The following is a 27968-nucleotide window of genomic DNA, read 5'->3' as shown; positions in this document are numbered from 1 at the left end:
ATCGGCTGCCTTCTGCACGGCCCCACTGGGGACCAAGCCCGCAGCCTGGGCATGTGCCCTTGGCCGGAATCGAACCCGGGACCTTTCAGTCCACAGGCCAACGCTCTATCCACTGCGCCAAACTGGCCAGGGCCATAGTGCTAAAAACTTTTTTACTGAGAAAAAGATCCATAATGTTGTGCTAAATTACAGCTTATCTAACATGTATAAAAAAAATAAAAGCATACCAGTAAAGGAAGAAATATTTGCCCATGTAGTTCCTTAAATTATCCCATGAGCTATCCAATCACAGTGATCCCACACCAAGGAAGCAGTTACCCCTACAATTCCAAGCACTCTTGCTTTTTTTTAGAATCTGATGCATCCGTGTCTGGAAATGCTCTTGGGATTATCTCTACATATCCTATCTCCTCCAAGGGGAAAATTATTTTCTACTGGTACTGATCTTAACTTATCAAATTGGGTTTTGGAAGTAGAACAAAATATTAAGAAACAAGGAGACGGTTTTGGGCCATGATAATTTAGGAAACCCTGGATGGTGCTAGAAAGTGGAACAACCTTAACAAAACCAAGACCAAGAAATTAGCATAAATAAGGGTTTTATTGGTCAGTTTGCATGAATGACATACTGACATGCCCCCAATTCACTGTTCCATACACCAAGACCCTGAGGTGACAGGAGGAGAAGCTAAGCCCATTGATGGTGAGAAAAGGGTGGGAGGTGGGAAGAACATGAAGGCCTCTGAGGGTTAACAAGGCTACTGGGATCGAGACCGGGACCAACGACCTAGGAATAAATCCAGAATGGAAAAGGCATCATCCAGGGCTGGAGCTGTTGGTGATTCTGGATCTAAGAAAGAAAGTGATACACACAGACACACTAAATGGCTAGGCAGAGGCAAAGGATGGGAATAATATTAAAAAGTAGAAGAGTAAGGGTTTTCCTTTTCCAAAGAATTAAAAGATGGATCCCTTTGATTCACACGCTTCACTTACCATCTTTAGGACTGCCATCTGCTTCCTGATGGATTACTGTGGTTTCTTTTCGGCCCTCACTGTCCACCACAGTCCGGCGCTCCTCTACTGTCTACAAGGAGAAGCCCCCACCATATCCTTAACATCACTAAAGGTGAGGTCCCTGGTTTCTTTACAAAGATCCCTCTGTCCAAAACATCCTTAGCCACAGTTCCTTTTACCCTTCTCCCCAACTCACCCCATCTGGCCTAGTGATCTTGGTCACAGAGACACTCTTGAAATAGGATTTGGGCTGGGGCTGCAGAACTGGGCCAAGGCCCTCCTGGGAAACCTGGGAATCAAGATCTAGAAGGACAGAGAGAAGAAACAGAAAAGAAAGAGTCTAAGGGAGAGAAGGAACAAGTGTATCAGGAAGAAACTTTCGGGAGAGAGAATAGAGAGAACTTCTGAAGAACAACAGAGGGCTGGTAGATATCCTCTCAGACTCACCCTTGTCCTCTTTGGCTCTAGACTGGGGGGTCACAGGCCACATATCATCAAACTGCAGAAGCCAAAGGAGATGAAATGACATCTTTCAATCTGAAAGTTGAGGAGTCACAGAACCCAAAATATTCCCAACTTCCAAAACCACCTCTCCCCAGGAGATGATCCCATTCACGATCGCTTTATTTACTCATTCTCTTTCCTAGCTGTTTTATGTATCCTTCTACCAAAAAAGCCTTTTTGCCCTGGCTGGTGTGGTTCAGTTGGTTGGAGTATCATCCCCTGCAATGAAGGGTTTTGGGTTCGATTTCCAGTCAGGTCACATACCCAGGGTGCAGGTTTGATCCCCCATCAGGATGTGTGCAGAGGCAACCTACCAGTATTGATGTTCCTCTCTCTTCCTCTCCACCTCTCTCTCAAATCAATAAAGACATATCCTTGGGTGAGGATTGAAAAAAAAAAAATTAAATAAATAAATAAATAAATAAAAGTGGGGATGGTAAATTTAAAAAAAAAAAGAAAGCCTTAATGAACTGTTACTTTCCTGACCTCCCCCAATAATCCTGTCTTGTCCAAGAATCACACAGACCAGTGTTTCGTTTGTTTTTTTTAAAAGAAAAAGCAGAAGTCCTATTTTCCCCCAGAGAAAATACTACAAGCAGCTTAATATAGGAAACAGGTAAGTACACTAAGTGGAGGGCCAGTATTTCAACCCAAGTCTGTGAGATTCCAACAAGGACTTTATTTTTCGCACTCCATTAGGTGTCTCCCATAGGCTTTCATTTCCGGCTCAGATGTACTCACCCTATGGAAAGGTCTCTGGGAGCCCCAGTCTGGTGCTGGTTTTGGAGAGTCAGTTCTTGCATCACTCTCCAAGACCCCCCCAAAGATCCTGTGTTGGTGACTATCTGGATACTTAAGCATCGAGTCCCGAAGTGTCCGTCCCTCCTGCAATCTCTCACTAGGTGTCTCTGACTCAGGACCTGGAAGTTCTGCAGAAAGATGGCAAGTGTATGGATGCTGGGGGAGGGAAAGGGCTTGGGATCTCTTAATCCCCCTTGAAATCATCAGTCTTCTCATACTTCCCACCCCCCAACTACTTTCTGCAGGCTCTTTATTTCACCCACCAACCCAGTAGAAACCATAGGTTCTCCCTCAGGGGCAGCCACACACCAGGAGGACGGGAAGGCAAGGTCCAGGCCCCCATCTCGCTGAAGATGTTATTAAAATCCCGTACTAGGTCATCAAAGCCGAAGTTGTCCTGGAAACGCATCCCTCCTCCAGGGGTGAAGCTGAAGCCGAAGCCAAATTCCTCGGGGGGTTGGGGACCCTCAAACCTCGAGCTCCCAGGGCCCCAGGTGGCTCCTCCTTCTTCTTCATCGTCATCCTCATCTTCATCTCGAGTCATCCCTCCAAAAAAGGGATCTCTGTGGCTGGGGTGGAGGCAGATTGGCCACCAAAATTTCAGCACTCACATACCCATTTTATGGCTTAAACCATAAAATCAACTCATGGGTGGCAAAGCGGGACAAGAACAGGTGTCTGGGGAGCTGGTGTGAGGATTAGAAGACTGGCCATCGGAGTGCTGTTTTTAATCAGGTAGTCCTCACCTCGCGACCCCTCCCAAACACCGCCCCTCCCTCCTCCCAAGGTCCTGCTCACTCGCTCACCGACCTCCACCCCGAAGCCCCACTGTCTTCCCCGCCCGGGCCCTGTTGCATCACCCCAGAGTGGAGAAGGCTTAAGCTGTTGCTTTTCCTCCTAACGACCGCCTTGGTTACTGTCGCGGGGTGAGTGTTCAATGTTGTGACTTCTGTTCTCTCCACAGGAGTTGGAGTGGAGACAGAAGTTTTTCCAAATATACGGTGTCAGAGGTCAAGCTCCCCTCAGAAGACCCTCCCCCCCGCTTGTCCGACCCGGATCCATTCTCACCTCCGAGGTCCAGAAAAGCCGAAAAAGCCCCGAAAGAGGTCAAAGAGGCTCATTCCCGTATTGGGATTCGAACCTCCAAAGCCCACCTGAGGCCCATTCACACCGGGAGGAAAGCCGGGGCTACGCCGTCGGAAATTAGGCGAAGAGTCAGCTTACGCTGCCGGAAAGCAAACCTGCGATCGACACCCCGTCGTAAAACGGCCGTAAGCAGGACGCGGAGGGGGCGGGGCAGACGGGCCTCTCAAGTGCGAAAGGTTTTCATTTCGCAGCAACAGTTCGTTTGTTTTTTTTCTGGTAGTGGGCGTCCTGAATTTTCATCTTCCAACGATCACCTGTCTCCTAAGCCAATTCTCTCTCCTGCCGACCAACCCGGCCCAACACGGTATCGCGAGGGTTTAATGGTGCCGATAAAGCCGCCAGAGAGCAGCCCATCCGCACAAATGAGCCGGTCCCGCGCCCGCCCTCCCCGCCGGTTCACCACCCCCGGTCCAGCCCCCCATCTGAAACCACCGGGCGCCTTCTTGGCTGGCTCAGTGAAGTCTGAGTGGGATGGAGAAGATATTTCATCAAGCTCCTTCAGTACCCACTCCCCGGACTTAAGGGGAGTTAGACGTGGGGACACATGCACTTACTCTCTCCAGCTAAGGAGCTTATCACCATAAAGGATCCTTTTAATTATTCTATGCAGGCTTTACAGCCAGCAGAATAAAGGCTTTGTGAGAGACCAAGGGAAATCTAGTGGAGTCTCGAAGAGAAGAAATAATTTGGGGCTCTTAAGTATCCCCCTTTCCCTATCATTCATGGCTTTCAAAGCCTCTCCCTCCTGCACTCCGACCCCAATCTCATCCCTGGCCTTCCAATAGACTCCTTTTTAGGGGTTTGGGTATAGCTATGGAAAATGAAACCACTCAAGCAGCAGAACTACTTCTAGGAAAATTTGGCCCCAAACTTCAGTTTTTCCAGTACACAGTGCATGTTGCCCTACTTTGCAATTCACTTGCTTGGACTCAGCTAAATTATACTTTGACTTTACAAAGGCATTTCTTTCAGCTCCTTCTTAATCCTCTCCCTTTCCACCCAATATCCACTCTCCCACTCCCTTTACTGCCTGAAATGTGCCGTATATGTAGCAGTTTTTGAAGGAAATGAAGATTTGAGGTGGTTCTTTCCAGGCAACAGGCTGTGAAATTCTTAGGGGAGAAGGGAAGAGAATCCCCTCAAGGGCACAATACTAAATCATTAAGGTCAGAGTTGTTCTTAAAGGATGAAGATTTCATTTTATTCCACTGCCTTCGGGGCCTGCTAGAAGAGGCCCAGTTGGTACAGTAATACTTATTCACCAAGCTGGTCATCCGCGAGACTGAGGATGTCCTAGACGGAGCAAGAATGGGCAGAGGCTGAAGGTAGATGTTTTCTTTTTATATATACAAGACACATTAATCCATTAAATTTGAAGACACAGTACAAAAAAAAAAAAAAACCACTTCAACTAATCCATCTGACAATGCTGTTCATATTCATGACGCCATTTTTTGTTGTTGTTTTGCTTCCTAATAATAAAGGAGGAGACATAGGGCTGTTGGGCTGATATATATTTGGGGGTTCCCCCTCCCCACCTCACCCATACACCACCAGGGTGAACAGGAGGAAAAGGAAGGGCAGGGCCCACAGCAAAATTTCATAATCTTGAATGCAAGGGGGAAGGAGGAAAGGAAAGGGGGGGGGGGGTGAAAATACAAATCCTATAATACATACAACAGAGTGGGGATGGTATGGGAATGAACAGACATGGAGCTGAGGCATGGGGTGGGCCACTGGGGGTGAGGGTGGGGCAGCGGAACCCCTCCACATTCCTCTCTTTGATGCTGTTTCCATAGTTGCCAGGCTGAGAAGCCCTCTCAGAAGATGGGACCAGGAAGAGAGGGCCGGGGCCTCAGTTGGCCCCCCAGCTGTAGCTGTTGTAGGCAGACTTGTTGGTCTGGGGCTTCTGCGGGATGGAGCTGGTCTGGCTACGTTGCCCGCTGCCCGTCTGCAGGGGAATGGGAGGATGATGGGGAGGAAAAAGGTGTCTAGTTAGTGTGACAAATCTGTGACATCTTCAGGTGGAGATTTGGAAATCATCTTGCTTTCCCATTCCCCTTGCTTAGAAACTATTCTGAAGCTTCTCAACCACAGAAAATTTGGTTTATATGGCTGCTAAAGCACCTCTGACCAAAAAAACAAAACAAAAACAAAACACAAACAAAAAGCAGCAAAAACCCTTTAAACGGGAAAGATGAAAAGAGGGCAAGATACCTTCAGAGATTAGACAGTGAGTCAGTTCTACTCATTTTCAGTTGTACCGTCTCCTCCCCTCATTCCCTGCTCTGAGAAAAGCCAACTCTCTAGAGAGCATCATGGCCTCCTGAAGGTGAGCGATCCCAAGCGATTTCCCTGTCGTTAATCCCCAGGAAGGCCTCATTGGGAAAGCTGCCTTTGAGAGCAAAGAAGCCCTTCTTCCAGCTCCCCAGGCACCTATGGTGGAGGACAGGTCACTTGTACATCCCATGGCGCCCCACCCCTGCCACATGTATCATATCTGTGAGCCCATTACAGGCAAGGTGGAGAGACAGTCTCAAGGCCCCAGGCTTCAGATGCTGCCCCAAGAATCCTTTCCATTGCAGTAACCAAGTGTTCCCAGAGGTGGGGAAGGGCAGAAAGAAAGAGAGCATTGAGGAGGGGAGGACAAGAGAGGATGGGAGGCCAGAGAGCTCAGCAAGGTGTTTGTGTTTGTGTATCCCGATTTGTGATCGTGCAAACTTTTCTCAAATTCCCTAAGGCTGTGGAGGTGTAATGGGGACTGAAAAGGAGTGGGTTCAAGCATATCATTCAGTTTCATTACCTGCTCCTCCTGCTGGCGCTGGCAACAGAGAATCATCTGCAAATATGGTAGCTGAGGCAGAACCAGGATATATGGAAAATAAAGGGACAAACTTTGACAATAGAACTCCACCATTATTAGAAGGGAAAGCTATAATGTGAGGGAAGGGGGAGGGCTGGGAGAGGTAAGAGGGAAGGTGTGACCCAGGTCTGATGGGATGAGGAAAACTGTGATATGGGAGGAGGTGGAGAAGAAAGGCACCAAGGAATTGGGCAGAATTAGGTTTCAGTCTGGCCCCTTCTCTGACATCTCCTTTGCCGGCCACTCGTGTTATGTGCGCTTGTGTCTGTAATGTGCTGTGTGCCCATGGCTGGCGCTGGGGAGAATTGGGTGGAGGTGGTGGTGAGGAAGGGTAAGAAAAGGAAAGGGGAGGCAGTTTTAAGGGATAAGAAGGAAGAGGAAGAGAAAGGAGAGAGGGAGGGCTATTACCTGGCCATCCTGCTGTAGGTGATGGTGAAGGATCTGGGAGTGCGGCTGCTGATGGGGGGTCAGAATGTGCATAAAGGGGGCAGGTGGGTAGGCAGCAGCTGTGGCTGGATTGATGGGCCCCCCACTTCCTAGGGCTGAAGGCAAGTTGAAGGAGGCAGCAGGAGTACCGGAATGAAAACCTTGTTTCTCAAAGGATTGCTATGCAGGAGGATGGGAGGAGAGAGTAAAAGGGATCAGCAATGAATCCTGAGGATTTGATCCCAAGCTCTCCCACCCTCAAAAAGCAGCATGGTGTCACAGAAGGAATGCTGCACCTGAAGTCAGATATTCACATCTCAGTCTCAGCTCTGCACTTTAATAGCTGTGTGGCCCTGAGAAAATTACTCTCTCAGCTTGTTCTCATATATAAAACAGGGATGCTTAGTTGTAAGGACCAAATGAGAAGCTGGATGTGAAAGTACTTTGTAAAATCTGTCATATACAAACACAGTGAAATCTGCTGACTACTCCTTAGCACCCCTATCTCTGGAGTTGGGCAGGAATAGGAACTCCATGGATTTTTTTCAAAAGAAATGCTGAGTTATTTTTAGTGTTAAAGGTCTTGGCCATGAAGCACTCCACTATAACTACTAATGCTTAATATCAAACTTTAAATTTATGGTGGTGGGAGAGAAAAAAAAATAAATCTGTGGATAATGCAAATGCTTCACTTTAGTGATTGACATGGGCTTTGCCCACTCCTTTCCCACTCTTTATTATAGATATACTTAGAAAGAAGGGAATGGACTTACTTCCCTTCATTCCATATTCATTCTCTTTGAAAGTTATGAAAAGTTTGGGTGTGCGTAAGTTAAGGACACAATAAATCACATGACACATTACAATTTTCCAACCTTCCTATGACATTTCTCGTTTGTTCTCTCCCTCCCTGAAGACTAAATTTAAGTTTCCTTGAGAAACTCAAGTCTAAAGATGAATCATTTGCTAGTAGAATGGGTTTCCTGACACTTGCTCACAGGTGTTAGGGCTGTTCCTGCTCACTTCTATCAATGCAACTCCATCTTCTCTATGTCGGTCTCTTTTTCCACTTCCATCCAGAGTCAGGCACCTACCTGGGTTTTGGAGTACACAGAACCCGAGATATCTGGCACGCCCGTGTTACTGGAGGTGACTGAGACACCTGGGGGAGGAGGAAACAGAGGAGGATTAGCTCAGCTAGCTGCCTGATCCCTCCCCCTGGGAGGTGGTGAGTGACATGTGAAGTCTTTCTAGCTAGAGCACGGCAAGGGAATTTTGGTCTGTTTTTCCAACTTCAGGTCAGTCTTGAGGGATAAGAGCTCATGACACAAAGGCTAGCGAAGGGTTTTCTTGTCATTTCCAGGTGTGTACTGAGTATATTGTGAGTGAGGTGAGTGGGTTTTGGGGGGACAAGGGGAAATAGCCAAACTCACTAGTACATAGTTTTCAAAATACCTCGGTAGCAAAGCCCAACAGGAATGTATTACACTTATAATGTCCATTTCAAGTCAATCCACCCTAAATGCACTCAGTCCTGCTCCAGAAGACGATACTCTGGCTCTTTTCCTGTTCATGAAGAGGCACTCCTGGGCTCAAAATCCATGCTTTCACAGCATAAGGTAAGTACTAGAGTAGCAGTTCAATTCCACCTCCAAGAGTACTTTTATTCTCAGAGCTTCAGCTCACTTAGTCCAGCTTCTCCAGTCTTGGAGCTTCCAGGCTGTATACTTACGAGCTGGCAAAAGATGAAGATCCATCTACGCATTTTAAGGGAAGGGGAATGAGGAAGGCCTATAGGAATAGGCTGTCTCCTGCAGTCTCGGTGGAACACAAAACCTAAATGTTACTCTAGTTTACAACTTTAGCTTCTCCATGAGATAAAGGCTTCAGTCCATACTCTAACAACTCACATGTTTCCTTTTGAAAAACTCTACCACCACTACAACTTAAAGGAAACCAAAGTAATACAAGTCGTCATTTTAATTTATACTCCTTCAACTGAAATACACATAGTCTATCTCCTGGGGCAAAAGGTTAAGGATATAGGAAAAAAGCCATCAGGTAAGCTAATCCAGCATCTTATCTTACTAAAATTGTATGCAAAGATTTGAGGTCAAGTAACTCAAATTTAACTAGGAATTTAAAGCATGATTTTAAAAGATGTATTAGTTCTCATGAATTGAGATAAAATGAAACTTCAGAAAAACTTTGTATTTTAGTCTATGTCCTTGGAGACTTCTCCTTTGCTGTTAGGATTACTTTGACAGAAGAGTTTTTTAAAAACACTATACTGAAGTGACCAAATCACAAATGAAGAATCCTCCATTCACCCGCAATTCAGCAGCAATCCCCCTTCAAACTCCAGAACCCAAATCCTCCCAATGTCTAGGACAAAGGCAGCCATCAAAAGTTAAGCCCACCTTAGACAGCCACTTTAGAATCTTCCCAATAGAAGTGGCATCTTAACCTGGAAACCCCTCCCACATCACAAGTCCAGATAGTTCCAGGGAGGAGCAAACACCAACTAGGAAAAAGAACAGAACTACAGAAAGCAAGCATGAGAAAATACTTCCCCGTGTCCAAAGTATCAACTCCATGCTTTCTAGGCACTAAAGTGAAAGGGACAATATATGACCTGATTGAGTATTTTCCCCCTACCCTTTCTTCAAATCCCAGGAGCCCATCTGGTAAATCACTGGCAGTAGGCCTAACTTGAAAAAACAAGCTTATTTTTTGTATGAAAAAGGCTATGTTGATGAGGTTTATATGGAAGGTTTGAGTAAAGTGGAATAGACAGGATATAAATAGAACATTTCTTTAGGAAAATGAGATAATGATTTAATTTTACTGCAAAGACTCAAACAGCTTGCTGAGACCCCTTGGTCATCCCACACAAATGGAAGAAATGGCTAACTTGACTCTCAAACTGGGTGGTAAGGAGCAATTTCGTTTCAATGTGTCCCTACTTGGTCTCACTCTTTTCAGAGGCTGGACTAGCTAAAAACCAGCTTATAGTCCAGAGGCTTTAAGTTGGATATTGGATAAAGAGACTGGAAATACAGGGGGAAAAAGAGATTTCTTCTTGTAGTTGCCATAATAGCCTCAGTGTAAGCATTAGAGGTCCCTACCTACCCTTTACCAATTATTAGAAAGCTCCTCAGGCTCGAGATCTCTTGTTTTCCTTCCAAGAGTCAAAACCCCCTTCTATAACTGACTCCCAAACATGATGATCATACTAACACCATGTGGACAACAGGGAGGAGAACCCAGAACCAAGAACCACTCTCTCCCTTGGAAAGTTGGTTACCCCCCAGGACAAAATTACTCCAGCGGGCTGGGAACAAAGGAAGCAATATAGGGCTTTCCAATTAACCAAGAATGGTGGTCTCACTGTGCAAGTTAACTATAAACAAAGGGCCGGTGGTGTACTAGTTGGGTTGAATGGGGATTAGAATTTCTATAGTCAAGGATGTCTAACCAAACCTCTCCCACACATCATTAGCTACACCCACGAGTGCAAAACACTAATATTCCACAATCTCTGAAGGGACTAAGAACAATGCTCCAGGCTAGCACAGTTTCCACAGCCTGAGTCATCAACTGGCTGGTCCCTCAAAACTCTATCAGATCTCAACCAGCCACTTGGCCTGAGGGAACCAAATGTGAAAATTAAGCCTTGAAGATACTTCTCCAACAACAGCTCTGAACACCATCCCTTCTACCTTTCACCATGACATGACACTAAACCTTTTTTCTCCCCCCGCCCCCCTGCTTATGTCAGAGGCAAGGGGAAGATCTAAATAAAAAGTGAAGAGCTATAATAAGCATGGAGAATCAGGGATTTTCTACAAACTGTCTTTACCAACCAATCAACAGGTTGGAAACTGAGACTGTTTCCCCTCCCCCACCTTCATAAAAATCACCATACTGAAAAATTACCAGTTCTTTGGCTATGCTGGAGTTTGATTGAAAAGGCCACCCTCCACCCTTCATCCACTGCACAACATTGGATCCTAGTGTCCAGAAAGACATGCACGGAAAGAACGCCAGAGTTAGCTAAAGAAATACCACAGTTTATTGAAGACTACAAATATTTTTTGTTACAAGTTGAAACTACATGCCTTCCAGAAAACAAAAGCAACAGCAGGTGTGTGCATTGATGCTTCGGAGGTGCTGCACCGCTTGAACTCGAAATGGGTAAGACAGGGTCAGACACATGGGGGAGAGGGAACTGGGGGAAGGGCAAGTTCAAAAGCCCAGAAGGTATCCACCAACTCATTTCCCCAAGCCACGCAGGCCATGGCCTCAGATCAGCAGGCTCTCCTCAGTGGTCTGGTTTCTGAAACAAGACTTCAGTGCAAATTTATACACACACACAAAACAGAGCCCCCAGCCTTGGGCCAAATTAGCTCTCTGCCGTCCAGAAATGCTTGTAAGGGGGTGGATATTTTCTTCCTAAAAGGAATCAAATACATAAAAATAAATGAATTTAGAGGTTGATGAGGAACGGGATGACAACCTTCTGTGGGGCTGGGAACTGGGGGTTCTCAAAAGGGCTGTTAGAGAGTTTCTGAAATCCTAAGGGAGGTAAGAAGCTCCGATTTCCAGAACCAGGTTTGCTATTCCTGAACCTGGTCCAGCTAAAACTTAAATCTAATCTTGGAATGGGGCCATTCCAAATCAAAGAGCTTATAATACTTCCCCAAGGATTAGGGTGGATCATGCTCAGTGAGAGGAATAGCCACCAGGGTTCCTAGATATTAAATCTCAATGGGTGCCTCAGGATTTCTTGAGTTTAAATCTTGACCTAAGTCATACAACACAGTTCAAAACTCCACCTGGCTGTTAGTTCCCAGACCAACTGCCATCTGTGCTCAGCTCAGAGTTTCCCAATTATTAAAACATTGGGCAATTTATCAACTTGGAGGCCACACAAGGGTGAAGAATGCAGATGCAGCTCCATCCAAATCATCATGAAACCATAACTGAGCAGAGATTTTTGAAGTACAATCCTTAAACCCATCCCCCACCCCCATATTCATCTACAAATCAATAAAAAAGTAGATGGAATTGTTTTTTTCAAAGACTCCTTTTCTTACTCCCTGTCCTCCAAAAGTGGAGTACAGGTTGTCAGGTACAGGAACAAGGAAGGGATGGACTAAGAATCTTTTAGGTCAGTACCCATTCAGGAGATTCCAACATTTCCCTCTCTGCCATCAGATGTGCAAATGGATTTTGCAAAGAGCCCAGCCATACAAGTGAAGGAACCTAAAGGTCCAACTCTCACTTTATTGAGTACAGGCATACTTCGTTTTATTGCACCTCACAAGTGTTGCATTTTTTTGGGAAAGAGAAGGCAAGACCATCCACCATCAAAGACTACAACTCACTTTATTATGGTGGTTTGGAAAAGAGTCCACATTATCTCCAAGGTATGCCAATACTCATATCCTAATTCTTTCTCTCCACATTTTAGGTCTCCTAGCTTGGGATTTAAAAGGGGCCACATAAAAAAAGTAGTACTACAAAGATATATATATATATATATATATATATGCTCAGTCTACTACAGCACACTAGCAAAGAAACCATTTAACCCTTCTATTCGGTAAATATGACCCTTTTGTATGACTGGTACCGTACATATTAACACTTGCCTCCATTAACATCTCAATGAAATCTTGGGGCCCCTTGCCTTGCTTCCCACCCAAATATTAGGCCAGCCAGCATATGCTAATAGCCAATACATGCTCCAGGCCATCCCCGTCATGAGTGAATATATGGTCTAGTATCAAGCTCCTCTTTTGGGGCTACTCAGGCAGACACACAAGCAGTCAATCATTAACAATCATACATGAACAGCAGCACACCCTCACCAATAGAAACTTATTTTATCAAGCACAGTCTTCCTCCTTGAAACTCATTTAATAACATCCCAGACACCACTGACAGCTGGGGTCAAGGTAAGCTTACCAGTGTTGTATCCATGAGACCCATATCCACTTGGCTGTTGGAAAGGGGTGGCCGATGCATTCACACTGACATTCACACCATGCTGCTTGGAAGAGGTAGGAGCCACCTAAAGAGTAAAAAGGCCAGAACTGCCGTGAAATGGCAGCAGAGTACCATTCACCCTACCGCTCTTCGTTCAGGGACTGAAGCATTCAGATGATTACCCATTGTGATATAGGCTGACTACAGTTCACTTAGTCAGTGATGAAATAGGCTCCCTACCAACTTTCTAAAATCCGTCAAGAAATGGTACGTTGAAAGAAGGGAAAAGGGCAGTGATAGCAGGGAATGAAGAGAGTCTGGGAGTAAAACTATACGCCATCATATTCCTACTTTAGCTAATTCTAATAACAGGTAATCCTTATCCCAATACCCCCAATTCCAGCCCCACTCCCTTCCCCAGGCCAGAAAGAGAAACTGTTCCGCTTTATCCATTATTAAAGTCCTTGAAAGCACCTAGGATAGTCTAGGATTAGGATACTTTACCACAAGGAAAGACCAAGCCCAGGTACTCACAGGGAACACAGCAGGCCCATACTGGAAGGTGCTGGGGAGGCCCGGAACCCCTGTGTAGTATGGCAGGCTGGTGTAACTGTAGCCAGGAGGCAGCGCCGGGTTCAGGAATGTCTGCTGCGTGGTGTGGTGAGTCTGCGTCTGGTTCTGTTGGGGTTGGGCCAAGGTAGTGGCCGGGGCTGGGGAGGAGGCATCCCCACGGCCAAACTTTGTGAGGTCACCTGTGACAGGAGAGGCTAAATGTACCTGCCTCTTCCAGCCCCCCACACCAATGCAGAATTACTACTCTGGTTTCCCATGATTCCAGAAAATCCTGTTAAATTTGAATTACATTTCTTTGCAGCTCCATTTAGCACTGCCCTGGACACAGCAAGCACAGTGCTGTCAAGGACTAATGTTGAATGACTGTGCAATGCTGTAGCAGAGACAGGCTCCCAGAATAAAGTTCCTGCATGATTTCCCTGCCTACTCGTCTTACTTCATCTCCCCCAACTCTCCCTCCATGGGAACACTCCATGCTAGATTAAAAAAAAAAATGATAGGTCAAGAAAACGGTAGATCAGTGAAGGCCTATCTATGGACAATCAAGGTAATGGCAATGAGACTGCCACTGTGAGTAGGGTACAGGAGCAGAGATGAGCAGAGGACGGCCAGTTCAACCAATGCATTTCCTGGAGAATGTCTGAAAACCATGTTAAAATATCATCTGGAATCACAGGGAGACAACAAAAAGATAAGGAAAAACTTGCCACATGACCATCTTTAGCAGGATTCTGAATCTACCAATACTGAGTCATCACATCCATTCTATATTTCTGTCGAAGATCTTAACTGAACTGGGTCCCTTCCTGCTACTCATCGGGTTTCTGCCACCAATCTCAACACAATCTCCTTTTATTTAGCCCTATCCCAGTCCTACCGGAATAAGGGTTGCTGGACAGGCTACCATCCCTCCCAGTCAGCGGCGTGGTAGGTGCAGGAAATGGGATGCTGTAGTAATCCTAGAAGAGAGAATTAAAAGAGCAGAGATTCAATGCCACTATTCTCTCTGCTGAGAGGCAGGAAAATGTTGAAGTAATGCAACTTATCCAGCCACCGAATAGGCTGGCTAGAACTAGCACAAACTCCAAATTACTCTTGCATACACTGTCCCCCCTGCCTGGCCATGAGCACAGTCAAGCAAGGTCTACGGGTATGCCCAGTGTAAAACACACCAAGTCCACCAGGACCAGTAATATTCTCAAACCTGTAGATAATTAACCCCAATCGTCTACTTCTACTGAGAAAATAGATCTTTCTAGAATTCAAAGTGTCTGAAACATACAGAAAGCATCTTGAAAGTTCCAGGTACCCTGCGTTATAGAATGCTAAAATTTGTTTACTTCAAAGATGCCACAACTCTGATTTTTCTTTTAAGTTATCTTCTATTAGAGCCACTCCCCAAGACACCATGCTCTGATATCTCTTAAAGTGTGTGTATGAAGTAATGGTTGGGAAAGAGCTATGACTTACCAACTGAACATGTGAAAATAATCCCCCCAACACTAATTTTAAGATTGCTTTCTTTTCCCAAGCCCTACATCACATACTCACCAATGGAAATCTTGTCTGAAGCATCTGCAAGTCATCATAACCATATACTTGTGGCTGAAAGATACAAGCATATAAGAATACTAATGTGGACTGGTCATGATGCTAGCAAACCAAGGAGCTAGGAAACAAGGTAAATCAACAGAACATTCATCCTCATTTTTAGGGAAGAACAGGAGACAGATTGTTTCCTTTAAGAGGAAAGAAGTAAATACAAAGAGATTAAGTGATTCATGAAAGGTATTGAAACTTTCCTTGAGTGATTCAACTAGACTGGTGTCTTACACAAGTCATACATGAATAGCCTGCTCTTACTTTCTGTTCAACCAGCCTGTCTCTTACAGTTTTCAAAACATGGCTTAGCCCTGGGCTGGTGTGGGTGTCGCCCCATACACCAAGAGGTTGCCGGTTTGATTCCTGACCAGACTGCAGGCTTGATCCCTATGAGGCAGCCAAGCTGAACAATGTTTCGCTCTCACATTGATGTTTTTCTCTCCCTCCCTTCCTCTCTCTCCAAAACCAATTTAAAAGAATTTTTTAAATTTAAATAAAAGTTTTTACAGTATTACAGATGTCACCTATTTCTACCCTCAACCCCATTTGCAAAAAGCAACTACTGTCAGCCACCCATTTTCAGGTAGACCCAATGGAGTTGGAAACATTGGTCTGACCAAAGTTCCAGCAAAGACCCTCAGAGATAGGGAATCAATTCAACTAGAGAAAATAATTCTCTAAGAAATTAAAAGGGATATCAGGTGGACATTCTGGCCTTTGGCTTCTGAAACTGAGAATATGTATTTCACAGAGAAAATATACAACAGAGGGCCTGGCCTCCATTTAGTCGTTCCTCTCTAAAAACTGTTATTTTTCTCTCTCAAAATACAAAGATTGAAGCCTTGCTTTCATGCAACCACTCATCTATCCTATATTTTAATTATAGTCTTCCACCTGAAGCCAGATTTATAGAGTAGCCACACTATTTTCATCTTTTGGAGAAGACCCCAAAGTCTCACTTACCGGGTAGGCATGTAACAGCCCTGGAGCCATAATATACGGATTAGGCAACAATGGCGGGACCCCAGGAGGGAGATTAGGAGGAGCTTTTCCTAAAAAAGAAATTATATTTTTATATTGTCACCCAATTATTTCTCTCCTTCATCCCAAAGGAATGCCATCCACCTTTTCTATGCAGGGCTACCTGAAGTTGTAGCAACTGAGCTTCGAGTCGAGGCTGTGACAGTGGAGTTGCTGCCTATGTTGAGGCCCAGGCTACTGCCACTATTGAGACTGGAGGAGACACTGACCACTGGCGGAGGTGCAGAGACTGTGCTGGACGTGGTGGAGAAGGTGCTGGAGGAAGAATGAAGATTCGCCTCACTCTCCACGCTTGTGTGCTTCAAAAAGAGAGCAGTGGAAGAGAGGAGGAGGAAACAGCAATTAGCCTAACCGGTCAGGAAAGATCAATAATCCCTGCTGTTGATTATATCATCACTCAAATTCCCAATTAAAAAGGCTGAGGAATGGTACCAGAGTGTCCTCTGCCAAATTAGAAGAAATTACTAAATACTTTACAGGTAGACATTCCCTAAGAGTCATCTGATAAGAACGGTAACAAAAGGCCCACTGCACACCATTACACTGTTCAGAAACAGCAGCAGAGAGAGTAGGGACAAACCAAACTCCCCCAAAACTAACACTGGTTGGCCAATAACAAGACAAAGATAGTTTAAATGTGAAAAATATATCATAGACTTTTCTCCTACACTCTTCATTAGTTCAGCACAAGACCAGTCATGGGACAGGAAAAAGTCCTAATAAACTTAAACGTGAAATTGTATATTTGAGAAACAACAGACTCCTAGAAAGCCTTAGCTCCCATTATCTTCCCCTAGGCTTCTGGCAAACCAGACACCTTAGCCCCAAATGTTAGTTGTCTTCCTTACCATTTCAGAGTAATTAAATAGTTGCTATAAATCACAACAGTGAAATTAGTTCTTTGACCAAAAGCTCTTATCTCATCTCTACTTTCACAGGATGCTCAGATTCACACTGATTATTTTCAGGACTCATGTTCAGCATATCTCAGACCATGAATAAAAATGGCTGTATCAGTTGAAAAGATATTCTTACAGAAGTTCTTGTAGCATACAAAAGCCCCACCCAGCTTCAGTTAAAAAAAAAAAAAAAAAGTCACACAATGATTCAGGAAAAGTCACTTCCAGGGCTTTGAGAATTGGCCCACAGCTTTACAATACTTCTGGATTTTTTTTGCCTCTCTTGACTTCAAATATCCTTTTACTCCTTTCTTACAAGATCGATGATCATTTTGCCACCTCAGAATCCCTTAGGAGAATCTTATGGTTGGATAGTTATAAGTATAAAAAACCCACAATTCTTTTACAGCAACATACTTACCAAAAGAGTGGATGTTGAAGTACGCCCAGAAGATGTTGATGACGAAAGGGTATTCTGCTGAGTAGATAACGTACTGTAACAAAAAAAAGAGGTTGTCGTAAGACAGAGTGCTATAGTCACCTGACCTAAAGCTTGAATTAAGAATACAGCAAGAGCTTGGCCAGTTTGGCTCAGTGGTTGAGCATCCATGAACCAAGAGGTCACAGGTTCACTTCCTGGTCAGGGCACTTGCCTGGGCTACAGGCTCAATCCCCAATAGGGGGCATGCAGGAGGCAACCGGTCGATGGTTCTTTCTCGTCGATGTTTCTCTCTATCCCTCTCCCTTCCTCTCTTCCTAAACATCAATAAAAACGTGAAGAAGAAGAAGAAAGAAGAAGAAGAAGAAGAAGAAAGAAGAAGAAGAAGAAAGAAGAAGAAGAAGAAGAAGAAGAAGAAGAAGAAGAAGAAGAAGAAGAAGAAGAAGAAGAAGGAGGAGGAGGAGGAAGAAGAAGAAGGAAGAAGGAAGAAGGAAGAAGGAAGAAGGAGAAGGAGAAGGAGAAGAAGAAGAAGAAGAAGAAGAAGAAGAAGAAGAAGAAGAAGAAGAAGAAGAAGGAGAAGAAGAATACAGCAAGAAAATAAGACAGAATATAGGACCAAGGAAATCTGAGATAATACAGTCAGCAAAATAGCCAGCAGGGCTAGTGAGCAAAGGTAGAATGGATGTTGAAAAGGGAAAATAATCCTCCTCTGTCTTTACTTCCCATAGCTTTTAGGGAATCTACTTAGCTAATGTGACCTGTGCCAGGTAGAGGATTAATAAGATAAAACCAAAGAGCACTCACCAACTGCTACTTTATCAACTCTAACCTCCAATCCTCACCCCAAATCACCTGTTGTGTTGTGTGGTGGTAGTATTTGGAATCTCCTCACTGTGGTTCAAGCCACCCAAAGTGGACGAGTGCTGATTGGTTGTCGTCAATAAGGAAGCTGCAGATACCGTTTCACTGAGAGGGGGGATACTAGAAGTAGAAGGTGAGTCAGATTTCACTGCAGAGCCTGTAGCACCTGGAAATGAAGAAAGGAAGTCACCTCATTAGAGGAAGGAGAATGCTTATTGGTGTGGCTCAGTTGGCTGAGCATATCTCATGCACCAAAAAGGTTGCTGGTTAGAGTCCCATCAGGGCACACACCCAGGGTGTGGGCCCCATCCCTATAGGGGGCATGGAGGAGGCAGCTGATGTATGCTTCTCTCCCTCTCCCTTCCTCTCTCTAAAATAAATAAAAACATATTTAAAAGAAAAAAACTTTTAAAAAGAAATGAGAGATGACTATAGTCCTAGGCTGGCTATCCCAAAGATAAGAGTGTGAGTTATTTAATAATGGATCATTTGTGTTTAGGTAGAATCCTTTTCTGTTTTTCAATTGCAAGCATTTCACAGCACTGATCTCCTTTACCCAGTGAAGGGAACCAAGGGGATTATCACCATTTTAAGACAGAAAACCTAAAAGTTAGGATGGTTTGAGATTAAACAACAAGACAGAACCAAGCTAAGACTATAACCAGATGTTCTGATCATTGAGCCGGGGCTATTTTCACTACAATCTAGGAAATGTAAAAATAATGAAAGGACAGGAAAAACACTCCACACCCTAGCTGGTTTGGCTCAGTGGACAGAACGTAGGCCCTCAGGCTGAAGGGTCCCGGGTTAGATTCTGGTCCGGCGCATGTGGGAGGCAACCAATCAATTTTTCTCTTTCTCTGTCTCTCCCCCTCCCTTCCACTCTCTCAAAAAATCAATGGAAAAATATCCTTTGGTGAAGATTAACAAAAAAAGAAAAAGAACAATACTACAACTGGGAGGAAAAAAACCTGGAGAACACTCACCTTCAACAGATTGCGTGGTCTGTAACTGCGTGGCCTGCACAGAACTGAAGCCATTCTGATATGAAAAACAGGAGATAGATAAATTCAAGTGAACAAATTAAATTAGCACTGACTGACACAGCTTAATTTCCAGCAAAATTCTGTAAATTAACATAATCTAGACTATCTAAACAAAATAAAAACAAAAATTAACAACAAAACAAAGATGCCCTAGGCCAGTGGTCAGCAAACTGCTGCTCGTGAGCCACATGCGGCTCTTTGGCCCCTTGAGTGTGGCTCTCCCACAAAATACCGACTTCTGCACATGGGCCACAAAGTTTCAATCGCACTGTAAATGCGCGCCCGCAAGTGGTATTTTGTGGAAGAACCACACTCAAGGGGCCAAAGAGCCGCGGTTTGCCGACCACGGCGCCTAGGCAGTTTGGCTCAGTGGATAGAGCGTTGGCCTGCAAACTGAAGGGTCCCGGGTTCGATTCCAATCAAGGGCACATGCCTGGGTTGCGGTCTCTATTCCAGCAGGGGGCAGCCGATCAATTATTCTCTCTCATCACTGATGTTTCTGTCTCTCTCCCATCCCTTCCTCTCTAAAATCAGTAAAAATATATTAAAACAACAAAAAAATAAACAAGCAAACAAAGGAAAACAAAAACAAAGAGACATAAACCCTGTGTGACCCAAAGCAACAGAAAGCAACCCCCAGATTGCTGAATATATCCCAAATCCAAATAGCTGCAGGAAAATGCCCAAATCCAGTGATCCCTGGGGGGGAAATGAGGGAGTAAGGTAGTTCAGCCAAGTCACTTATTTTTCTGGCTGCATCGGACAGTCCCTCCACATCACCGCTGGCATACGCTATCCCCCTCCCCAAGCCAAGACATGGCCAGGTGAGGTCTCCTGCTCTGCACCCAGCATGCTGGCCATCAGCTCTTCCCGCCATCCATCCAGAACAGGCACTGAGACGGATTCTACTAGAAAGAATGACTCCCGAGTGCAGGGAGAGCAGTTTTCTGGTTCTGAGTCCCAAGGCTTGCTAAAAATAACTTATTTCACCAACCACAGAAATGTACTTTTATTAGCTTCTCAATCAGCACTTCTGAGGTGTCTTTGCACTATTTGTCAAGAAACAAAATGCTAATATTAATAGGCCCCTGCCCACTATTCTTTTAATCAATGCCAGGGGCTCATGAAGACACTACCTTTGCCTGAGTCAGGTCCTTTTGGGGTGATGAAGAGATGGAGCTGGGGTACCGCCGAGTCTGCGTGGATCTCTGTTCATACAGAGGGCCCTGAGCATTGTTTTGGGAGGTATAGGTTGTTGACTGAATTGGGCCACTCTGATAACCGGATTCCTGACTCTGATTAGATGAAATTGTAGATGAAGATTCACTGTGGGTAATAAAGAAGGAATCTATCAGAGAAATTAAATAAAGCAGATTGATTGATACTAAGGAAACAGTGGAGATTGACTACTAAAGTTGATTTCAATCAAAAAGAAAATTTCCAGCAACAAATAAAAGAAACCACCACCATTTTCTCCTGACAACTGAATGCATTTACATATGCTACAGAGCTAAGTATTTGAATTAAGAATGGAGTTTAAAACATTTCTTGTCCCCCCTATATTCTGCTGTTATAAGAAAAAGAGGCTAAAGGTCAGCAGAAAGGATACACTACTCTTGGTCCCTTCATCATAGCATGAACGCTAGCATGAGAGCGTTATCTTTTGCTCATATGCATTTTAAGAAATTCGGAGCCGTTGGCTCTTTCAAAAACCCCATTAAATATAAGGTTACTGATAGAACTTTATGAAAGAAACTTTTGAAATATTCTCATGCATTAATGGCATATGATTCAATATATCTAGGCTAGGGCCAAACATCTTTTTTTTTTTTTAATTCTAAGGATTGAGAAAAGCAGCTCAGTCCCCTAAAATTCCTCCAGGATTTTCTATTGCTTAAGATGGCCCTCCCTGAAGTATCAGAGGAGGTAGGAAAGTTTTTATTGGAAAGGTTCCTTTTAATCTGTATAACATATCAATGCTACCTCCTTCTTAGGGGTTCAAAGTTATACTCTTCATAGGCCTAAGTCCCACACCAAAGGGCTAAAAGTGTCAAAAGCATTTTTAGCTGTGGCAGATGCCGAAGTACTTTCCATTAGAGGCACGGTACACATCTGTAAGAACTGTGTCTGACCATTAGAAGTACTCAAGCGTATGTTTCCCTCTGTTTAGAGTTACAGACGATCCTAGTAATGATATTTTAAAGTGCTACTCTTTAAAAGTGGCTATTATTTTCTCACTCAGTCCGAGTCTTGTCATCCCCAGAGTTCGAACAAACAGCAAGAGACTTAGAAAAAGTGGTTAAAAACCTAATAAAAGAAGCCTCATGACTGGCGTTTCCTCTACCTGGCCGTGCTGGTATAGAGGCTATTTGGAGCCTGGCTTGAAGAGGCGCTCGTGGTTGGAGTGGACTCATAATCAGAAAGGACAGGCTCTGACCCAAACTGCAATGCCCCAAACTGTAGGTTTAGCCCTGAGATATCTGCTGAGCCAGGCATCTCCACAGCCAGAGCAGGAATCTGTAGAGAAGAGAAAATAATGGCTTATTGTAACCTTACCGTAACACTAATAAAAAAAACCTCGTGCTTCAATTTCCCAAACTATACTCTTACAATCTCAATTCCCAAGTCATACACCCTCTCGCCCTAGGGCAGTGGTTCCCAACCTTCCTAATGCTGCGGCCCTTTAACACAGTTCCTCATGTTGTGGTGACCCCCAACCATAAAATTATTTTCGTTGCTACGTCATAACTGTAATTTTGCTACTGTTATGAATCGTCATGTAAATATCTGATATGCAGGATGTATTTTCATTGTTACAAATTGAACGTAATTAAAGCATAGTGATTAATCACAAGAACAATATGTAATTATATATGTGTTTTCCGATGGTCTTAGGCGACCCCTGTGAAAGGGTCGTTCGACCCCCAAAGGAGTCACAGCCCACAGGTTGAGAACCGCTGCCCTAGGGTAATATATATCTAAAAGTTCAAGTACCTTAGAAGTCAAGGAGGCTTTTTTCTTCTGCTGTTTCAGTTTTTGCTGAGCCGGCTGAGGGCTGGAGGATTGGTTGTCTGAAGACCCAGGAGACATTTGTGGAGCCGAGGTGGATTTGCTTGGCAGAGGAGAAGAGGGGGGTGGAGGTGCAGCTGTGGAGGTAGCCACTGCGGGTGGCTTCTCCTGAAGGAACACCTCCATCATGGTTGAAGATGGGGTAAAAGCCTGGCGCTTTGTAAAGGGGCTGTGCACTGTTGAATCATTTGGGTTCTTCAAATCTGCATGAGTAAACCCAATATGTATAAGGCCAGAGATATAGGTGAACCTCAAGAAAATGCTATTATCCTGCTCTAGAGCCAGGAACCAGGCCTTCAGGATCAGAAACTCATATAAACAGGTCATCTTTTAAGGCATTATCTCATGTCTGTAGATAACAATCACTGGATCACTGGATCACATTTGTTCTGACGTAGAGCCTAGGGACCTAATTGAATCAACACTATTACCCTGCCTGTGTAAGACAGGAATCTAGGAACTGTCCATGTTTAGAGTATAAAGTCATAAAATGGACAAGTCCATGAAACTTTCCAAAGGGAATATGCTGTTTTCAAACACTAAAGGTAAATTGAGGGAATTCCAAAAAATCCCCAGGTCAACACAAGACTACAAATATGTATAAAGCTAAATTTAATGAAAGAATTTATAGCCTTTTATTATAGACTTTTTATTATTCCCCAGCTTTCTGAAGTCAGCCCAGCTCACTAGGGGAAATCAGTGTGGGAAACTAGTCAGCTGGCAGCCCTTTTCCTCACTTCAGGACATATTCTCCACCCCCTACTCCTGCCAGCCGCTTGACAGTAATGCTCCAATGCTTAAAGAATTCAATCCACTTTCCATTTTTCTCACCATACTGCACCAGCGATGGGGACTGTGTGGTGGAGCCCATGTCCCAAGAGGAGGTGGTGGTGGTTCCAGATTGAGAATGCTGAGCTGCCAACTGAGCCAGGGCCTGAGCAGTCTTGAATTGCTCCAAGAACTGGGAGCCTGTGGTGCTGCCACTTTTAGTTTCACTGACATCACCAAATCCTTTCCCTAACATGCTCACCTGTAAATCAACACAGAGATTAGAGAAATAGGCAACAACCTTGTTCAGCTACTCAAAAAGACACTTATCCAGGGTGAGAGCCAGTATAAATGGGACAAGTAAAGATTGTCACCACACTGAGTACACAGCATAGTCCATTAGAACACAAGCTCTGGAGTCAGACTATCTAGATTCAAATCCCAGTTATATAACCATGGAAAAGTAATTTTTCTGCACCTCATTTTCCTCATCTGAAAATAGAAATAAAAGTAGTTCCTCATGCCGGGACCGGTTTGGCTCAGTGGATAGAGCGTCGGCCTGAGGACTGAAAGGTCCCGGGTTCAATTCCGGTCAAGGGCATGTGCCTTGGTTGCGGGCACATCCCCAGTGGGGGGTGTGCAGGAGGCAGCTGATCGATGTTTCTCTCATCGATGTTTCTAACTCTCTCTCCTTTCCTCTCTGTAAAAAATCAATAAAATATATTTTTTTAAAAAAAGAGTAGTTCCTCATAAAGTTGTAGAAGGATTAAACAAATAATATATGTACAGCATTTAATGTGTGCATAGAACACAGTAAATACTCAACAGAAATGAGAGCTATTAAAATTTATACTTTTATCAGCACTTCCTCCTCCTCCTCCCTCCATCTCAGGAATAAAGCTCTAATGATTAGAGGATATTTTTCCCCTTTCAAAGTTTAAAAGTTTCCTTGCCCTTCCCACTACACAGCTCAAAAGGAACAAAAACAGTCCAGCCAGAGTGGTTCAGTTGGTTGAGCAATATCCTGTGCGCCAAAGGATTGCCAATTTGATTCCAGGTCAGGGCACATACCTGGGTTGCAGGTTCGATCCCCAGTCGGGAATGTACGGAAGGCAACCAATCGTTGATGTTTCTCTCTCACATCACTGTTTGTTCCTCGCCCCGCCCCCCTTCTTCTAAGTAGTCCTCAGGTGAGGATTTAAAAAAAAAGGAACAAAACAAATAATTAGACTCTCATCTCAGTGCTGCTAATAGCTAGCATCGAAGCAAAGACAATTTTAGGGGCAATCCTACATTCAGCACTAGACAATCAATGAGTCAATATGATTTGACTGTTTTCTGTGTATCCAAGTATGAGGTAATCATGACAACAAAGCAAAATTTACTCGTATGCTTTTGGGAGATTCTCCCCATTGCCTGCTACACCAAGTAAAACTATCAGCCTGGTCCAGAATATGAACCATGTGGCCTTAACTATTCTAGGAATCCTCCAAGGAGATTTAATCTCATTTTCCTTAAATTCTTATTTAACCATATCATCATCATCATGATTGAGCAACGCTTTCTTATACAGAACCAGTCTGTCCAACTCAAGGTAAGACATTTTCCCCACTTGAGTCAATTATACAAACAAAAAAATCAGAAGTCTTGCCCTAACCAGTTTGGCTCAGTGGATAGAGCATCGGCCTGCGGACTGAAGGATCCCAGGTTCGATTCCAGTCAAGGGCATGTACCTTCGTTGCGGGCACAACCCCAGTAGGGGGTGTGCAGGAGGCAGCTGATCAATGTTTCTCTCTCATCGATGTTTCTAACTCTCTATTCCTCTCTCTTCCTCTCTGTAAAAAAATCAATAAAATCTACTTTTTAAAAAAATCAGAAGTCTAGTTCAAAGTATGGGATTGTGGCAGAGGTGATCTCACACAGCAATGATTACCAAATATTCTACAAGTGCAAAACATATTAAAGACAGAAAATTTGCACCCAGTTGGTAACAACTTCTAGAAACACTTTCGGCCTTCTGCCACAATTAAATGTCATGGTCTTTAGTTAATATATCTTCTCTGAAGCATATGTATGATACAAAACACATAGATGGATGTCTCTAACACAGAATACTAATATTCATTAGGGTACTATTTTATTTTTAATGCTATTTTAAATTTTTTGTGGTAATGTATTTTTTCCTCTATTGCTACCACTAGTGACTGGGCTTTGGCCCTCTGGCATCCATTTGCCCTACTTCCTTTGTCACTTTCTCATTCTGTTTTGAGCATCGACTTTCCTCTCCTCTCAATCCACAGTAACTACAGAACAGACTCCACACCCAATTCCATAGATGTCATGTGACTTAGGCCCAGCCGATCAGAGAGCTGCATGTTCTGCCGGCCTCTCTGATTGGTTCAGGGAAAGGCATCAGATACGGAGATATGTCATGAAACTTAGTGAAACTTCTGGGCCTTAACTTGAGCATATTAAGAGTAAAGAGTTGTGATAACCACCTCAAAACCCCATGAAACCCAGGAATGAGAGAGAGCAGAGCTAAGCCCAGGAATAGAGAGACTGGGTGCTGGTATCCCTACTAAGTAAAAACCTTGCTTGGAATGGTTAGTTACATCCGTGAATAAATTCCCTCTTGATTTAAAGCAGTTTGATGAACAACATAAACTGATGAACAAAGACAGATCCAGAGACAGAGAAGCATCGATCAGTGTCAGACCATCAAACCTCAGAGGGAAGGTAGGGGAGGGTGGGGGTAAGAGGGAGAGATCAACCAAAGGACTTGTATGCATGCATATAAGCCTAACCAATGGACACAGACAACAGGGGTGTGAGAGCATGAGTGGGGGGGTAGGGGGAAATGGGGTGGTAAGGACACATATGTAATACCTTAATCAATAAAGAAAAAAAATAAAGCAAAAAAATAAAGACAGAAAATTACGAATCTCCACATATTGTACATGGTAATTAATAGGGGCTTCTGTATTATTCACATCTTAAATGTTAAGGGAAGTCAAAACTCTGTTTATTCTCAATGGAAAAGAAACATTAAATAGCACAGTGATTAATACAGGTGATGAGGAAAAAAACAGAATAACATTTGTTTAGTTTAACATATCACATAACACATTAAATAAAACGTTAGGGTTAGTGAAAATGTTGAAAACTTTAAAAAGGCAATTTAAGAGATACAGAGCGCTTAACATTTTCCAGTCCTATCTCTTAGAGGTTGGTAGTTATTTCCTGATCTGTTTCACCTTCTTACAACTTTGTCCTATTTTTTTGCTCTCTTCTTTATCTTTTTAATCTCATATTCCTTTCCCTTTTACCTCTCTCCTACCTTTTCTCACCTGTCACCTTTCATCTATGGCAGAATATCAACCACCAAATTATTATTAGCACAAAAAAATAACTTTAAGACAACAGTTAAAAACTGACAGAATTCTGGATTAGAAGCTAGCTCAGCAATTTTCTAGATAAAATAATTATTATAACCCTACTATTGGAAAAATAAAACTATTATACATACACACCATCTTTTACCTGTTTAATCCTATAGCATCCCTCCACCAAAAAATAAAGACAGGAGAAAAAGAAAAAGCAGTACTTAACATTTACTGACTACAAGAAAATTGGTTCTTGCATCAAATGATTCCTTTGCCATAGTTAATGACCTTGAATATTTAAAATGTTCTGAATCAACAAGTCACGTGCCACAAGTGTTCTAGGTTATTAAGAAATAAAACTATTGCCACCATATTTGTACCTTATCCATTATCTTCCTAAAGCCCTAAAAGATAGGCAGAGCAAACACTTAAAAACATTTTTTGGGAGAGGGACTGGTTGAGGGTGGGCAAAGTGGGGGGAAAGAGGACATCTATGATAGTGTCAACAATAAAAATAAAGTTTAAAAATTTTTTAATTAAGTGTACTGGGGTTATAGTGGCTAATGAAATTATATAGGTTTCACGTGTATAAGTCCATAATACATCATCTGCAGAACAAGCACTCTTATTCCCACTTACAGAGATAGGGAGAAACAGCGAAAAGTGGGCAGATTCAGAAAAACACAAGTTTTTGGAAACCTAGTCCAGAAATGTCTGGTTTACATAAATATACATGGCAATTCTGCTCTACCAAAAAATAGGGGACTGCTACAACTTCCTACTGCAAAAGGATTAAAATTTGTTGATGCCATTGATTTTCTCTCTTCAAGAATAGCCAACGATGTTCAGCACAGTGAGTATTAAATAAATTATGTTAACTCATTATTATAAGGTTCAGTATGTCTGAAGCTAACTCCTCCCCTTAGAGCTACCCCTAACTACCCAACTCAACATCTCTACACCAATGGCTGCTTAAGAGGACAAAAGAGGATGCTTTACCCTGCCTCAAACTTCTGTCACTGAAGGAATGACTGTATGCCAGGGTAGGGTTTGGCAGGAAAGTTGGATTAAAATACACCATGTTTCCTACTTACCACACTGTGATGAGAAAATGTGTTCCCTGAAGCAGGCTGTGATATGGTATTCTGCTTCGAGTTACTGAACACCAGAGGCTGGGCAAGAGAAGGAGCCTGAGATGGATCCAGATTAGATGAATCATTCTCCATTGAAGATGGTGTCTTCCCCAACAGGACAGCAAGGTCAATTCTAGTGGAGAGGAGAGAGGATCTTAATGAGTAAGACTGAATATTCTAACATCCCCAACACCAGAATCAGATTATGGTTAGATTAACATGAAGTCACCCCCCAAAACAAAAAGTCCTGACTGAAATGTTTAATTTACCAAAAGTAATTGATATACAAGAGCCACTATAGTATCTAGCCATGTTCTAGTGATATTGCTAAGCATATTATTACTTAAATATATATTTTTTCAGTGAAGTTAATTTAATGAAGTATCAAATGTTAGTTTTAATA

The 27968-nt window shown here is 43.5% G+C and overlaps 2 protein-coding genes across 11 annotated transcripts in view; both read right to left on the bottom strand.

Annotated features, from left to right (window-relative positions):
- Positions 1-584: 584 nt before the first annotated feature.
- HAX1 (HCLS1 associated protein X-1) lies at positions 585-3554 on the bottom strand. The gene is made up of 7 exons (XM_081112659.1): positions 3391-3554; positions 2632-2891; positions 2263-2450; positions 1465-1516; positions 1214-1320; positions 997-1087; positions 585-850 (listed from the first exon to the last, which is right to left on the bottom strand). Exons 1-7 carry the CDS (start codon positions 3441-3443, stop codon positions 759-761), a joined length of 843 nt encoding a protein of 280 aa, XP_080968785.1. The 5' UTR covers positions 3444-3554; the 3' UTR covers positions 585-758.
- A 1095-nt stretch (positions 3555-4649) lies between these two features.
- Positions 4650-27968, bottom strand: part of UBAP2L (ubiquitin associated protein 2 like) — a 46205-nt gene continuing 22886 nt past the window's right edge. For 6 of the 10 annotated variants that reach the window (XM_081112653.1, XM_081112654.1, XM_081112656.1 and 3 more), the window contains 15 exons: positions 27527-27698; positions 23113-23311; positions 22207-22484; positions 21557-21729; positions 20349-20538; positions 19153-19207; positions 18158-18332; positions 17288-17360; positions 16071-16266; positions 15890-15978; positions 14876-14929; positions 14202-14283; positions 13286-13503; positions 12731-12836; positions 10810-11212 (listed from right to left, as the gene is read on the bottom strand). In XM_081112653.1, coding sequence (XP_080968779.1) covers positions 11163-11212; positions 12731-12836; positions 13286-13503; positions 14202-14283; positions 14876-14929; positions 15890-15978; positions 16071-16266; positions 17288-17360; positions 18158-18332; positions 19153-19207; positions 20349-20538; positions 21557-21729; positions 22207-22484; positions 23113-23311; positions 27527-27698 — 2110 coding nt within the window. In that variant the 3' untranslated portion in view covers positions 10810-11162. Of the gene's footprint in view, positions 4762-4788; positions 5420-6271; positions 6323-6739; positions 6938-7851; positions 7920-10809; positions 11213-12730; positions 12837-13285; positions 13504-14201; positions 14284-14875; positions 14930-15889; positions 15979-16070; positions 16267-17287; positions 17361-18157; positions 18333-19152; positions 19208-20348; positions 20539-21556; positions 21730-22206; positions 22485-23112; positions 23312-27526; positions 27699-27968 lie in introns of those variants that run through there. The other 4 variants (XM_081112651.1, XM_081112652.1, XM_081112650.1 and 1 more) reach the window with 3 other exon arrangements.

The sequence above is a fragment of the Myotis nattereri genome, assembly GCF_964212035.1.
Source record: "Myotis nattereri genome assembly, chromosome: 18".
NCBI lineage: Eukaryota > Metazoa > Chordata > Mammalia > Chiroptera > Vespertilionidae > Myotis > Myotis nattereri.
This window is presented reverse-complemented; position numbering and strand designations above follow the sequence as displayed.